Raw genomic sequence first — 15,656 nt, 5'->3', positions numbered from 1 at the left:
TTTTCTGAGACCTGGCAGGGGTTAAATACATCCATATAGCCTCCAGGGGCTATATGTGATGTATTTTTAGCCAGAATAAGGTATTATACATTGCTGCCCAGGGCGCCCCCAGCAACGCCCTGCACCCTCCGTGACCGTTGGTGTGAAGTGTGTGACAACAATGGCGCACAGCTGCAGTGCTGTGCGCTACCTTCATGAAGACTGAAAAGCCTTCTGCCGCCGGTTTCTGGACCTTCAATCTTCAGCATCTGCAAGGGGGGTCGGCGGCGCGGCTCCGGGACGAACCCCAGGGTGAGACCTGTGTTCCGACTCCCTCTGGAGCTAATGGTGTCCAGTAGCCTAAGAAGCCAATCCATCCTGCACGCAGGTGAGTTGAACTTCTCTCCCCTAAGTCCCTCGATGCAGTGAGCCTGTTGCCAGCAGGACTCACTGAAAATAAGAAACCTAAAAACTTTTTCTAAGCAGCTCCTTAAGAGAGCCACCTAGATTGCACCCTGCTCGGACGGGCACAAAAACCTAACTGAGGCTTGGAGGAGGGTCATAGGGGGAGGAGCCAGTACACACCACCTGATCCTAAAGCTTTAGTTTTGTGCCCTGTCTCCTGCGGAGCCGCTAATCCCCATGGTCCTGACGGAGTCCCCAGCATCCATTTAGGACGTCAGAGAAATTTAAAATAAAACAACAAAAGATGAAAGCTGGTCAGCAGGCCACCAACTTGTGATAGCTCCTTGCGTCAAAAATAAACTTGAGGGGATCAGTATGATTTACCTACAATCAAAATTCCGACGCTCAAAATACCGACAACAATTGACTGATGGTCAAAATACCGACAAGATCAAAATACCGACATGGTCAAAATACCGACATTTAAAATGTTGACAAGGTCAAAATACCGACATTTAAAATGTTGACAGGTCAAAAAGTCGACACGAGTTTTCAAATTTTATTTGTGTGTATGGCGACATAGGTCGACATGGACACCGTATAAGTGTACCGCGTCCCCTCGCATGGCTCGGTGCGCTCGGCACACTATTATATTCCCCCTCCACGTCCACTGGGATGGTAAGGTCGGTTTCAGAGAAAAAATCGTGAAAAACTCATGTCGATTTTTTGACATTTTAAATGTCTGTATTTTTACTATATCTGTTGACCTTGTCTGTATTTTGACCATCGGTTAATGGTTGCCGATATTTTGACTGCCGGGATTTTGATTGTAGGTAAATTGATTGCCTCACAAATGGGCCATTCTGCTATGTCATCTTGATGATTTTAAGGTTTTGGGGTTTATGTATCAAGTAGTGAAAAGACTGGAGAAGTGGACCAATGGAGAAATTACCCACAGAAATAAGCTTTGAGATATCATTTATAAAGTATGCTCTATAAAATGGTAGGTAGGTGCTGATTAGTTGCTATGGGCAACTCCTCCACTGGTCCACTTTTTTCCACTCTTTTCACTGCTTGAAACATCAAACCCTTTGTGTTGATAGCAGCTATTCACCGGTGTGCACAATTATTTTCAAGCATGTTCTATCCAAAAACATTTCCTAATGTCTGGCTGTGAACAAATACATCTAGATAACTTATTTACGTGTGTAACAATCACAACTGCACTATGTTGCAAATTAAATTAGATTACATGGCATTAGACATTACATTTCCTACATTCCTGAAGTGTCAAGAGCTATAGGATCTCATAAGGTACTCAGTCTAAGATACTTAGAAAGCTAGGCATCTGTTTTTCTTGTGACTTTAAATGCAACTAAGATTTCTCTGTGTTCTGCTTCTTTCAAAATAAAAATTAGGGATACTGGGGTGCAAATATAATTGAATGCAGTTGATAATACTAACACTATCAAATCATAGCTTCACATAAGAATAAGGTGTTAGCACTTTAGCTATCTCGAAAAAACAACAAAAAAATGTCAAACCCAAATAAATGTACAGTACAGCAGGGGCGATTTAAGAGAGGAGAGGGTCCGTGTGCAGGACCCCTCCTCTCTGGCAGCGCTGTAGAGTCTGGCTTTGTGCCAGAATCTACTGCGCATTTACTAGTCTCTGGAAACATGGCACCCAGGCTTTGTTCCCAGAGACTTCTCTAGTGCACATGTGCAAATCACTGAGAAAACGCTGCGCTATTTTGAGGGTGATTTCTGTCCCCAGCTTGCTGTCATGGGACTCTAGAAGGGTAAGTATAATTATATGTATGCAGGGTGTGCAGTGTGGGCCCCTTGGACCCAGGAGCCTATGTACACGGACCCGGCACACTCTGCACCCATTATGGATACGCCACTGTACATTTGTTTACATGGATGGTAGCTTAACTTTATCTGGGAACTACACTAAATAATACAGTGGTTGACCATGAAGTAATATACAAATTAAAATTGCTGCTTTATTTGTTTTTCTTTGCAGCCCAGGCAATGACACTCAGGTAAAAATGTGCAACTTACACTAGGTCTCAGGATTCCACAGTTTGTGACTTTTCCTGAGTATGCACTTCTGAAAAGGAAGTATGAGTGGATATTTCTTGTATATTCTCTTCCTGGATGTAACTGGGGACACATGGCTTGCTTTCTTCCTTTGTGTTCTGTACTAACTGTGCTGAGTCTGGTTCCACCAAATCGCTCCCCTGTGGTAAGTCACATTCTACTGCGGATGGTTTGTGGTCATCGTTTTTTAGTACACAGTCTGCTTGGTTTTTCTGATTCGGACATGTGATGTCTTTCTTTGAATTTCCTTTAGTTTGTAGCTCTACTCTAATAACAAATACTTCTTTTTGAGACTCATCAACACCTTCTGCATTCTGTTGTTCTCGATAAGCTACAGTTTTCACAACTTTGATAGGGTCATACACAGGTACATTTTCTTGAACTTCAGGATCAGGCTCATTTTCCTGACTTTGTCTTTGCGTTACACTGACAACTTCATTGTCATGATGAATATCTACTGCTTTTTCTATGGCTACTTCAATTACATTTTGTATACTGTGTGATTCAATGTAGATAGATTGGCCAGCAGTTTCTTCTGTTATGTCTCCATTTTCTGTTACCGTAGCATCCTCAAGTGTGTCACCATTACTTTTAGCATCCACAACGAAACAGTTTGTAGCTGCTTCTATAGCGGCATCCACAATAGCTGCAGCTTTCTGAGAGACAGACTCAACAACGGTCTGCAGCCCCATGGAATTTTCTTGAGTGCATTCAACTCTTGTGTTATCAGCAAATTGAACAAGCTCTATGATGTCTCCTGTTGTCGCAATAGGTTTTACAGTCTCTGCTAAGATCTGTTCTTCCACTGCAGCTGCAGTCACTGGCTCAGAGGAGCTTCTGGCCTCCAAGCTTTCAAACTCTGGAATAGTGGTGGTGATAAGTTCCTCCTTTACTCCTATAATGTTTTCATGACCTAAGGTTAATTGGTCTACAATTGTCACACTTTGTAAGTCCCCAACTTCCGCCTTAATTCTATATACTTCTTCAGTCCCACAAGGGACACTTTGTTCAGTCTGCGCCACAGGCACAAAAGGGACACTTTCAGTATCCTGTACCTCATTTACAGAAGGAACATCTGTAATCTTTATTTCGCACACAGAATGCACAGCTGGCAACTCAGCACTAGCATCTTCACCACTCTGTATCTTAGCTGCTACCAGAACTTCCTCAAGCTTCACTTTAGGGACAGACACTTCTGATTTAATCTCAGTGGGAACATTTTGCTCAGCTGGCACCTCAGCTGGGGTATTTCCTTCAGTTTGCAACTCATCTATCACAGGGGCAGTTTCTTGAGCTTGTACCTCAGCTGGCACAGGGGCACTTTCTTCAGTTTTCACATCTGCTAACACTGGGGCACTCTCTTCTGCCTTCATTGCACCTGCCACAGGGGCACTCTCTTTGGCTTGCACCTCAGATGACACAGTGGCACTTTCTTTTGCTTGCACTTCAGATGACACAGAGGAACTCACTTCAGATTTCACTTCAGCTGACAGAGGGGCAATTTCTTCCGCTTTGAACTCAGCGGATACAGGGGAGCTTTCCTCAGCTTGCACCTGAACTGACACATGGGCACTTTCTACAGCTTTCATCAAATCTGATGCAGCTGCACTTTCTTCAGCTTGCACTTCATCTGAAACGGGGGCACTTTCCTCATCTTGCACCTCATCTGACACAGGGGCACTTTCTTCAGCATGCACTTCAGCTGACACAGAGGCACTTTCATCAGCTTTCACTTCATCGGACACATGGGCACTTTCTACAGCTTTCACATAATCTGAGGCAGCTGCACTTTCTTTGGCTTGCACTTTATCTGAAACGGAGGCACTTTCCTCAGCTTGCACCTCATCTGACACAGGGGCACTTTCTTCAGCGTGCACTTCAGCTGACACAGGGGCACTTTCTTCAGCATGCACTTCATCTGAAATGGGGGCACTTTCCTCAGCTTGCACCTCATCTGACACAGAGGCACTTTCCTCAGCTTGCACCTCATCTTTCACAGGGGCACTTTCTTCAGCATGCACTTCAGCTGACTCAGGGGCACTTTCTTCAGCTTGCACCGGAGCACTTTCTTCAGCATGTACTTCAGCTGACACAGGGGCAATTTCTTCGGCTTGCACTTCAGCTGATACAGGGGCACTTTCTTCGGCTTGCACTTCAGCTGATACAGGGGCACTTTCTTTGGCTTGCACTTCAGCTGACACAGGGGCACTTTCTTCGGCTTGCACTTCAGCTGACACAGGGGTACTTTCTTCGGCTTGCACTTCAGCTGACACAGGGGCACTTTCTTTGGCTTGAACCAGAGCACTTTCTTTAGTATGCACTTCAACTGACACAGATGCACTTTCTTCAGCATGCGCTTCAGCTGACACAGGTGCACTTTCTTCAGCATGCACCTTAGCTGACACAGGGGCACTATCTTCAGCATGCACCTTAGCTGACACAGGGGCACTATCTTCAGCATGCACCTTAGCTGACACAGGGGCACTTTCTTCGACTTGCCCCTCAGCTGACGCTGGGGCACTTACTCCGGCTTGCACCTCAGCTGACATAAGTGTACTTTCTTCGGCTTGCACACCAGCTGGCACAGGGGTACTTTCTTCTGCTTGCACCTCAGCTGACACAGGGGCACTTTCTTGAGCTTGCAACTCAGCTGACACAGGAGAACTTTCTTCAGCTTGAGTCACAGCTGACACAGGGGTCCTTTCTTCAGCATGCACCTCAGCTGACACAGGGGCACTTTCTTTGGCTTGCAATTCTTCTGACACAGGGGCACTTTCTTCAAATTGCACATCTGTTGACACGAGAATGCACTTTTCTTTCTGCAATGCATTCAACATATGAACAGCTTCTTCTTTGACCTGCCCATCAGGCAAAACAGGAACAGTTTCTTTCATCTCAAATAAAGTGGTATCATTGTTTTCTTGAACTTGTATGTCAGGTAAAAAGTCTTTATCTTGTTCTGCAGATGAAGCAAGGATGACATTCATAGGCAGATCCTTAATTATACCAAAGACACCATGTTCAGGTTTTTTCTCATCTGACTCATGAACCTGTTCAGTAGACTCTTCCACATTTGAAATTTGGGCATCAATTTTAGGATCCTCATTAGTTGAAGCAGCAACAAGAGCAGTATATTCTTCAACTTGCCTCTCTTTCAAAAGAGGAACTACTTCTTCCGGGTGGATATCAGTAGAGACAGTGACATTTTCATCAGTGTTTTGCTTTGTAGCTGGTTCTTCAATAGGTGACAAAGATTTCTCAAGCTGCTCCCTTGTTAAAGATGGAAGCCATTTGTCTCCTTGTACATCATCACTTTCCAGCTTTTCCTTTACCAACTGGTCTTCAGCTGAAATCAGTAGACTACCACCATTTTTTTCAATGGTTAACAAGAGAATTTCATCTGTTGAAATAGAGATACTTTCTTTGTCTTGCTCATCAGCAAAAGTATGGACAACAAATTGTTCATTGGCAGCACTGTGAACAGTTTTAACAGTTTGCTCCATTTGAGAAATAGCAGCATTTTCAATAGCCTTTTCATTTGAAGTGACTTCTATTTTCTTTTGAAGACATGGAGTCTCTTGTAATTCCAAAATATCCGCTTTGACTTCATATTGCAAATTTTGTGGAACATCATTAATAATATAAATGCTACTGTTGCCTGCATTTAGAGCATCAACTGAGAGCTTTGCCATTTCTGCAGCTGCATGTAATATGTTATCAGTGTGCTTCCTTTGTTCTTCTAAATTTTGCATACTAGCATCTTCCTCCGGTACAGGTGTAGCCTCCTCAGTAGAAACAATAGATTCACCTAGCTGTGAAACGGCAGACAGCATTTCAGTTGTCTCTTCAGCACATGAGTTTTCAATTGCTTCTTCAAGAGCAGTTAAAGCTTCTGATGTTAACTCCATTTCATTCATTAAAGTATGTTGTGCTTCTGACATTACCTGTGAAACTGTGCTAAACACAATTGTTTCTTCAACAGTCACTTCTGTTTTGATTCTGTCCACGGTTTCTTCAGTATTCTTTGCATGCTCAAAAGTATCTGTCACATCTGCACTAATCCAAGATGGAGATCTTTCTTCAAGACTGGTAACTGCTCTTTCTCCCTCTATTACAGATATGGTAACTGCATGAATAAGTTCTTCACTGGGTTTCTCTAATGACCCTTGTTGTTCTCCAAAAACATCATTTGGAACAGAGTCTTCCAAGGAATTCTGGGCATCAAGCTTTTCTTGCTCAGCAGCATCAAATTCTGACAAAGGAACTACTGCAGGTTCATCATAATCATCTTCAACAGCTTCATTTACTGCTTGGCCAGTTTCATTATTAAGAGTATGTTCCTGTTTGCCATCAGACTTTTTCTTCTTTCTCCCAGGAATCAATTTTCTGAATGGTACCCAAGATTCTTCTTTTCCAGCTTCACCCTCTGATGTAGACTGTTCAGCAATCGATACTACAGCAGTTTCTTCAGTTTTGTCTTCTGCTCTTGTTCTTGACTTACGTCTCGGGGTTACCAATCTCTTAAAAGACTGCCAAGTAGATACTCCATCTGTGTCAGTAGGGCTGTTTGCCTGATCTGGTGATGAGCTTTCTTGAATTTGTTGTTCTTGTGAATTTGTAATAGGGCTATCAGAGTCAATCTCTACAGTTTGCACTACTTCTTCAATTTTCTTGTTTTCCTCCTGAGATTTGTGTATTTCTTCTTCATCTGAATCAGAAGTCTTTCTTGCTCTTTTCTTAGAAGAGCCAACACATATTAAAGCTTCCCACGAAACTGAGCTGTCAACCTTTTTTTTATTTTCTTCTGTGCTTTTTTCTAGTTTTTGCTCTTCAACATTTTCTTTGGTTTCGTCCTGATTTTCAACAGAACAATTTTCAACAGCGCTTTCAGTAGAAGACAGAGTTGAGGTCTTTACCTTTTCAACCTCATCTTCTTTATCACTTTCAGATGGCCTCTTTGGACGTCTTTTTGGAGTAACAAGTTTTTTGAATGATGCCCATGGCGTAATGCCATCTTTCTTTCGTTCACCATCAGATGTTGTTCCTTCTTCAGTTTCTGCATTCTGAGGAGCATCTTCTAATTCTTTTGCTGTGGGAGATGTTTCTGCTGCCTCATCAGGAGATGAGGGTGAACTGTCGCCACCATCTCCTTCTGCGGCATCTGATGATTCTGGTGAAACTGGGGCGGGTTCTGCCGTAACTTCCTTAGCATCATCCTCTTTTTTCCCTTTCCTTTTCTTTCCAGAGAGTTTTCTCAACCCAGAGCTACTGAACAGTTTTTTTAATGGGCTACCTTGAATTTTGGCCTTCTCTTGTGAGGACAACAGATCAGCTTCTGTAGTAATGACTTCTTGACTTTTTTCCAGTTCTGCACATTCAGTATTTGATGTCAACTGGGGCTGCTGGCTCTCCAAAACTTCAGTTTCAGATGCCTTGATGGGCAGTGATTCATTTATTTCTTCAATAGGTGGTGGGCTAGCATCAGAGATTTCCTCAGCTTTTTGGTTTTCATATTTTGCTTCCAAAGTATCAGCATCAGCTTTTATCTCGCTCAACACATTTGACTCTGGGGCAGATGTCCTTTCTGTGTTTACTGTTACAATACCCTCATCTGATTTTATGGTCTCTTCAGGTTCATTAGATGAAGATTCTTCTGGTTTGGGTTCTTCTGCAGCTACATTTTCAATATTTTCTTTAAAATACTCTTTTGATTCCCCACTTGCAGATTTGCTTAAGTCATCTGGTACAGGCACGTTTTCAGTTGTTTCTTTTTCAGTTGCTTCCTCCGCTTTCAGAGCTTCTGGTACTTCAGCCTTTTCCTCTTCTTCACTTTTGATGTGTTTCTCTACTTCCTGAGGATCTTCCTCCTTTGATTTCTTAAAACTGGTCTTTTTTCTCAGCCCAGCCCATCCTTGAGTAAAAAATCTCTTAAATGGGGAGGATGTATCAGTGACAACTGTATTTGTTGGAGACTCTGGAGACTTTTGATCTTTTTCAACTTCAGCTTCTTCTGTTTTATTTTGTGTCTCATTAGGAGTTTCACCAGGACTTTCAGCAGCTTCTGCTGACCCATCTCCGCTTTCAGCTTGAAGGTCAACATCTTTGGTCTCCTTCTGTGTTTCAGTCTTTCCTACATCTGCAGCATCAATAGGCTCCTCATGATTGTCTGTGCCGTTTACTTCAACTTCATCTTTTTTCACAGTTAGGAGTTGCACGGGTTCCGATTTTTCAGTCTTGTCTTTTTTCACAGTGAATTTGAAGCCGACAAATGAAAACACTTTCCTGAACCCGACTTCATTGGACTGACTCTCATTGGGTTGCTCTGGTGACTCTTTTTCTTCAATCACCGTTGTATCAGTGGCTTCTGTTGTGTCAACCTGCCCATCTTCCCTTGCAATATCTTTTGAAGGTGTATCATTGGGAACAACTGCCATGTTTTCGGTTGGCTCCATATCCAGAATTTGACTTGCAGGCTCTTGCTGCTCAACTGCAGTGAGAAAAAGAAAGCATATTAAAACATATGTCCAAATTGGTATGCTACAAAGTATATATGTGTATAGATCTAGATATAAATAAGGAAGAGATCAGTACTGGCAATTGTGTGACTTATCTTTTTTATAGAAGTGCTTCTTTATCATATTAAAAACTATAAAATTGATATCTGCTTAACAGTTTCTTCAATAAGTAGATTTGTGTAAAAAAAACACATCAAGCTGTACAAAATTTGTAATTAGAAAAACCATTTTGTACTGCAATGTGAGATATGACAACCTGATTTAAGGAGGGTACACATGTAGCGATGTGTACTTAAATTCTAAGCAATCTCACTAGATTGCATAGAAATGAAGCACGCATCTCTCTGTGTGTATGCCCCATAGCGATAGCGATGCGCGGCCCCATGCGTCACTATCGCTGACTCTAGATTGGCCTGTTAGATCGCTCAGCTCACTGCTGGGAGTGGGAGTGCCCCCTCCCCTTGCTCAGCACACATCACGCTGTGTGCTGGGACGGGGGAGAGATGTGTGCTGAGCACTGTGTGCTAGAACGTTCAGCACACATCGGAACGTGTGTACCCCCCTTTTAGAGTTGTGAGGATGGTGTAACTTTATAACGCTGTTCAAAAATAGAGCGGGTTAATATTTCTATGCAGCATGCAAGAGAGAATGCAGTATTTGCCCTGCATGCGTAACACATTACATATTACATATATAACACTATACTACCAATGTGACATCTTACAGGATAAAAATAAATGGACTGAAATTAAGGTTGGTACCTATATGGCTTTCACAAAAATATTGAGATATGGGGATTGTATAGTGTGGTTTGTAGAATATAATACCCTTTAATTGATAAATACATGGTTAAAGAAATTGCTTATTGGGGTATAAATGTTTTATGCAGTGTAATCAAGCATGCAAAATTGCACAGAAACAATACATTTGGATATAATAAATGACCCCATGAAAATTCACTTACTAGTATAGTACTACAGGTTGAGTATCCCATATCCAAATATTCCAAAATACGGAATATTCCGAAATACGGACTTTTTTGAGTGAGACTGAGATAGTGAAACCTTTGTTTTTTGATGGCTCAATGTACACAAGCTTTGTTTAATACACAAAGTTATTAAAAATATTGTATTAAATGACCTTCAGGCTGTGTGATAAGGTGTATATGAAACATAAATGAATTGTGTGAATGTACACACACTTTGTTTAATGCACAAAGTTATAAAAAATATTGTCTAAAATTACCTTCAGGCTGTGTGTATAAGGTGTATATGTAACATAAATGCATTCTGTGCTTAGATTTAGGTCCCATCACCATGATATCTCATTATGGTATGCAATTATTCCAAAATACGGAAAAATCCCATATCCAAAATACCTCTGGTCCCAAGCATTTTGGATAAGGGATACTCAACCTGTACTAAAGAATCCCTGAGTACAAAGAAAATATATTATTTAAAACTCCTTTAGGAAGTTCAACCATTCGACTGGATGCTACTGAAACACATATTATTCTTAAGTAAACTGTTTCAACTTCCCACTTGATTTGCAATCATTGAATAAACTTATAGGAAACACTTCAGTCCACAAACATGAAATAGATGGAAACCCAATAGCAGTGCCTGTAAGCTGGAGAAGCAGAGGGGTTAAAATCTAAAATTGTGAAAGATGCAGGAGAGTTGTTCAGTGATACAACAGTTTAATGTAAAGGCCTACATGTGCTTGAAGTCATCCTTGTCGACATCTGGAGCTGGTTGACAATTCTCCCGTGGGATTCCTAGAGCTGAGTTGGACTTTTTCCAGAAATTCCCAGCATTCTATGTTCATCAGATATGCTATGTACACACCCAACTTCCCTCTCCTTGGACCCTTCCAAAGCCCTATACACAGACCACATTTTGCAAACTATGCAATTCTTAAACTCGTGTCCAGGGCAGGATTCTACAAACATCTATCATGAGATTTAGCTTTCATTTTTATGTTTTATATCAACGGCAAACAAAAAAAGCCAGGAATGGTGAAAGTACAGGCTGCCGGAAACCTCAATGCACAGGGGCTGATGCAGGAGTAAATACAAGTCAGCTTTGCGTATGGATTTTGTGCATGCTCCGGAGCCAAGCAATACTGAGCCATGTGCAACTCCACTTGCAACTGAATGGGCATGACCAGGGGCGTTTTAAAGAGGAGAGGGCCCGTGTACAGGCTCCTTGTTGGCTCCCTCCTCTCTGGCAGTGCAGTAGACTCTGCTCTTGTGCCAGTGCCTAGTGCGCATGCCCGCCACACCATTTTCCCAGTAACTTCTGTCTGCAGCACCAGCCACCATGGGACTCCAAAGTACAATTATATGTGTGCAGGGTGTGCTGTGTTGGCACCCTAGGACCTAGCTGCCCGTGTGCACCATACACCCATTATAAATACGCCAATGGGTGTGACTTGCTGGTAGTGGCTCAAAGTTTATCAAGGTCATGTCAATTAAATTGTTGGCTATATAGTGTTGTGCGTATGTGAGGATGTGACTTTTTTTCAAATAGATCTTTTACACCACAGGTTCTCAAACTCGGTCCTCAGGACCCCACACAGTGCATGTTTTGCAGGTCTCCTCACAGAATTGCAAGTGAAATAATTAGCTCCACCTGTGGACCTTTTAAAATGTGTCTGTGAGTAATTAATACACCTGTGCACCTGCTGGGTTACCTGCAAAATATGCACTGTGTGGGGTAATGAGGACCGAGTTTGAGAACTCCTGTTTTACACCAAGGGTAGTGCTGGCGCAAGTATGCACTAATGATGGTTATTATTATGCCAAGCTCATGTGAGCGATGCAGTCGCAGAGATACATACTACTTTATATATATATATATATATATATATATATATATATATATATATATATATGTATGTGTGACACAAAGCTGATGTAATTACAACAACTTGTGTTCTATTCTGCAGCAGAATAGGGGGCTTTATGCATACTTGCCTACCTGACCCTCTCCATGAGGGAGAAAATGCTCTGTTCCTGGACTTTCCTGGTAATGTATGATTGCCATCACCTGTGGTGAAACACCTTTCTTACCAATTAACTAGCTCACCACAGGTGATGGCAATCATACATTACCAGGAAAGTCCAGGAACAGAGCATTTTCTCCCTCATGGAGAGGGTCAGGTAGGCAAGTATGGCTTTATGAGGAGGGGGCCAGTGTGTAACTCTCCCTGACAAAGTAAAGTAAAATATCCCATGTAACAGAACTTAGCACAACTGAATGTTATTGCTGTGTACATGTTCATGTTCATGAGTAAACAAATAGTTCTTCAAACAAGCAGCTAAGTGACAACAGTTTAATTTTTATGAGAACCACATTTGTATGAAGTGGTTTAAAGTATTTACGATAAAAAGGAAGTAGAGTCCTTCAAGAGCCATAATACTGGAACCACATGTAGAAAATGTTAGAAAAACACTGGGGTGGCTGTTTATATTAGTTTCATTATTATGGTTACTGTAAAAAAAAAAAACCTGAATGTGGTCTTGCATGCAGTGTATTGCAACATAACACAGCCATGCAACAGAAATGAATATACACAGCTAGGTTATATTGCAGTACATGCCAAAGACCTGGGGGGGGGGGGGTAACAAATATGCCACCAACCTTCTGTCTTAAAGGACCACTGAACAAAAAACACATCTTGTCTTATATAAAAGATATAATAGAGCTACTAGACCTTCTCACACATGGGTTTGTAAAAGCTACTGTATAGAATATCCCCCATCATCCTCCCAGTAAAAGTCACATTGGGGAAATGGCCATGCATGACGCCCCTGTGCACACCATGATGAGTGCGTGCCCATCACTTTCCAAGCTACTGGGCTGTTCCCAGCCACTGTTTACAGCAGGGGAATCAAACTCGTGGCTCACAGCCCGCATGCGGCCCCTACCGCATCCTTTTGCGGCCCACAGGCAGGGGACGGGCAGGGGTCCTTTTGCGGCCTGATCACCTTGCTTGCAGCAAGGGCAGTAGAGCGCAGCGCGCACCTCTCCTGCTCCTTAGTCCGGTCTCCGGTGGCGGCGCGGGCATCTTAAATCAGGCGCCGGTTTGTGAGCCAATCAGAGCTCGTGGACCAGCAGCCAATCAGGAGCCGGTCCGCAAGCTCTGATTGGCTCACGAACCAGCGCCTAATTTAAGATACCTGTGCTGCCGCCGGAGACCGCGCTCTCCTGCCCTCACACACAACCAGGCAGCAGATCCCAGGCAGCAGCAGCGGTGAGCACATTGTGGGCATATGTTATCTGGCACTGTGGGGGCATATGTTATCTGGCACTGTGGGGACATATGCATATCTGGCACTGTGGGGGCATATGCATATCTGGCACTGTAGGGGCATATGCATATCTGGCACTGTAGGGGCATATGTATATCTGGCACTGTGGGGGCATATGTATATCTGGCACTGTGAGGGCATATGTATATCTGGCACTGTGAGGGCATATGTATATCTGGCACTGTGAGGGCATATGTATATCTGGCACTGTGAGGGCATATGTATATCTGGCACTGTGAGGGCATATGTATATCTGGCACTGTGGGGGCATATGTATATCTGGCACTGTGCGGCATATGTATATCTGGCACTGTGGGGGCATATGTATATCTGGCACTGTGGGGGCATATGTATATCTGACACTGTGAGGGCATATGTATATCTGGCACTGTGGGGACATATGTTATCTGGCACTGTGAGGGCATATGCATATCTGGCACTGTAGGGACATATGTATATCTGGCACTGTAGGGGCATATGTATATCTGGCACTGCGGGAGCATATGTATATCTGGCACTGTGAGGGCATATGTATATCTGGCACTGTGAGGGCATATGTATATCTGGCACTGTGGGGGCATATGTATATCTGGCACTGTGGGGGCATATGTATATCTGGCACTGTGGGGGCATATGTATATCTAGCGTTGTGGGGGGCATATGTATATCTGGCACTGTGGGGGCATATGTATATCTGACACTGTGAGGGCATATGTTTATCTGGCACTGTGAGGGCATGTTTATCTGGCACTGGGGGGGCATATGTTATCTGGCACTGGGGGGGCATGTTATCTGGCACTGTGGGGGCATATGTATATCTGGCTCTGTGGGGACATATGTATATCTGCCACTGTGGGGGCATTTGTATATCTGGCACTATGGGGGCATATGTGTATCTGACACTGTAGGGGCATATGTGTATCTGGCACTGTGGGGGCATATGTGTATCTGGCACTACTGGGGGCATATGTGTATCTTGGCACTGCACTACTGGTGGCATATGTGTATCTTGGCACTGCACTACTGGTGGCTTATGTGTATCTGGCACTCTTGGTGGCATATGTGTATCTGGCACTGCACTACTGAGGGTATATTTGTATCTGGCCCCTATATGTGTATCACACACCCATTTTTTTGGCATGCACGCCGTAGGCACGCGCACACAGTACCTCTAAGACATTTTTCCTACTTGCAACACTGCATTAAAGTAAATGTTTTCTTCACGATACTTGAAATCTCTTTGATTATAATTTATTGTTGCTTTTTCTAAAAAAAACTTTGAAAATTGCACATTTATTTATTTATTTATTTATTAACAGTTTCTTATATAGCGCAGCATATTCCGTTGCGCTTTACAATTAGAACAACAGTAATAGAACAAAACTGGGTAAAAACAGACAGACAGAGGTATAAGACTCTTTCTTTTTCTTGCGGTCCACACCAGACTTAGACCTTGATTATTCGGCCCAATTGGGATTTTGAGATTGACATGCCTGGTGTACAGTGTATAAGTGTTCTTCCAAGCTTTTCCCTCCAAGGGACACTGCAGCCTCCAGGCGGGACAAGGGGACAGTGCCTGAATAGCGGGACTGTCCTGCCAAAATCACGACAGTGGGAGACATGGTATGTATACCATACTTGCAGACTCTCCCGGAGTGACAAGGAGGCTCCAGGGAGAGTGAGCAAGTCTCCCAGAGTCAGACAGTGAAAGTGGACAGTCTGGGTGGTTTAATAAAAAGGGTATAAAATAGAACATTTCAAGGAGGGCTGCACAAACTGAGCATGTAGGATCATTCAAAATGCCCAGCAGGGTCCATAATTTCCCTACGCAAAAATTAGACATGTAATTAGCAAATGGCTAGCAATAGATTCCCTCTTAATTCTGCCGGACCACATCAAATAAGTTGCACAGGGCCTTGATCCCACTCCTCATCCTACTTATTTCTGAATGGAAGGTGGACAGACATTACAAAGCCAGCTTCGGATAGTGTGCTCACACACATCACTGCAGCAGAAGATTTTCCCACAGGGCTTTCTTGCTTAAGAGCTGTATGAGGAAGTAGTAAAGCTCTTGCACAATTAAGCACTGTTTTCCAGCTATCAAGAGAACCAGATACTGATTCATTTACAGCACTGCCGCCTCCATTGCAAGTGACATTTATAGGTGACAAGATGAATGAAGGGATTTGTAAACAACCATTTACTACTGATCTAAATGCATAGGCTTAAAATTTTGCTCTGGAACTTTCCTTCTCCCATCACAATACAAAGGTCTCTGTTACTGAATGACAGGCTTGTTATTTCCAATTTAACACAAACGTTTAATATAAATGATTG

At 42.9% G+C, this 15,656-nt stretch overlaps 1 protein-coding gene across 5 annotated transcripts in view; it reads right to left on the bottom strand.

The window, feature by feature from the left end:
• Positions 1-15,656, bottom strand: part of AKAP12 (A-kinase anchoring protein 12) — a 288,402-nt gene that overhangs the window by 6,346 nt on the left and 266,400 nt on the right. For all 5 annotated transcript variants that reach the window (XM_063917908.1, XM_063917909.1, XM_063917910.1 and 2 more), the window contains one exon: positions 2,451-8,976. In XM_063917908.1, the coding sequence (XP_063773978.1) occupies positions 2,459-8,976 (6,518 nt within the window). In that variant the 3' untranslated portion in view covers positions 2,451-2,458. The remainder of the gene's footprint in view (positions 1-2,450; positions 8,977-15,656) is intronic.

The sequence above is a fragment of the Pseudophryne corroboree genome, chromosome 4 (genome assembly GCF_028390025.1).
Source record: "Pseudophryne corroboree isolate aPseCor3 chromosome 4, aPseCor3.hap2, whole genome shotgun sequence".
NCBI classification, from domain to species: domain Eukaryota; kingdom Metazoa; phylum Chordata; class Amphibia; order Anura; family Myobatrachidae; genus Pseudophryne; species Pseudophryne corroboree.
Note: the sequence above shows the minus strand (reverse complement) of the source record. Positions and strands in the feature narration are given on the sequence as shown.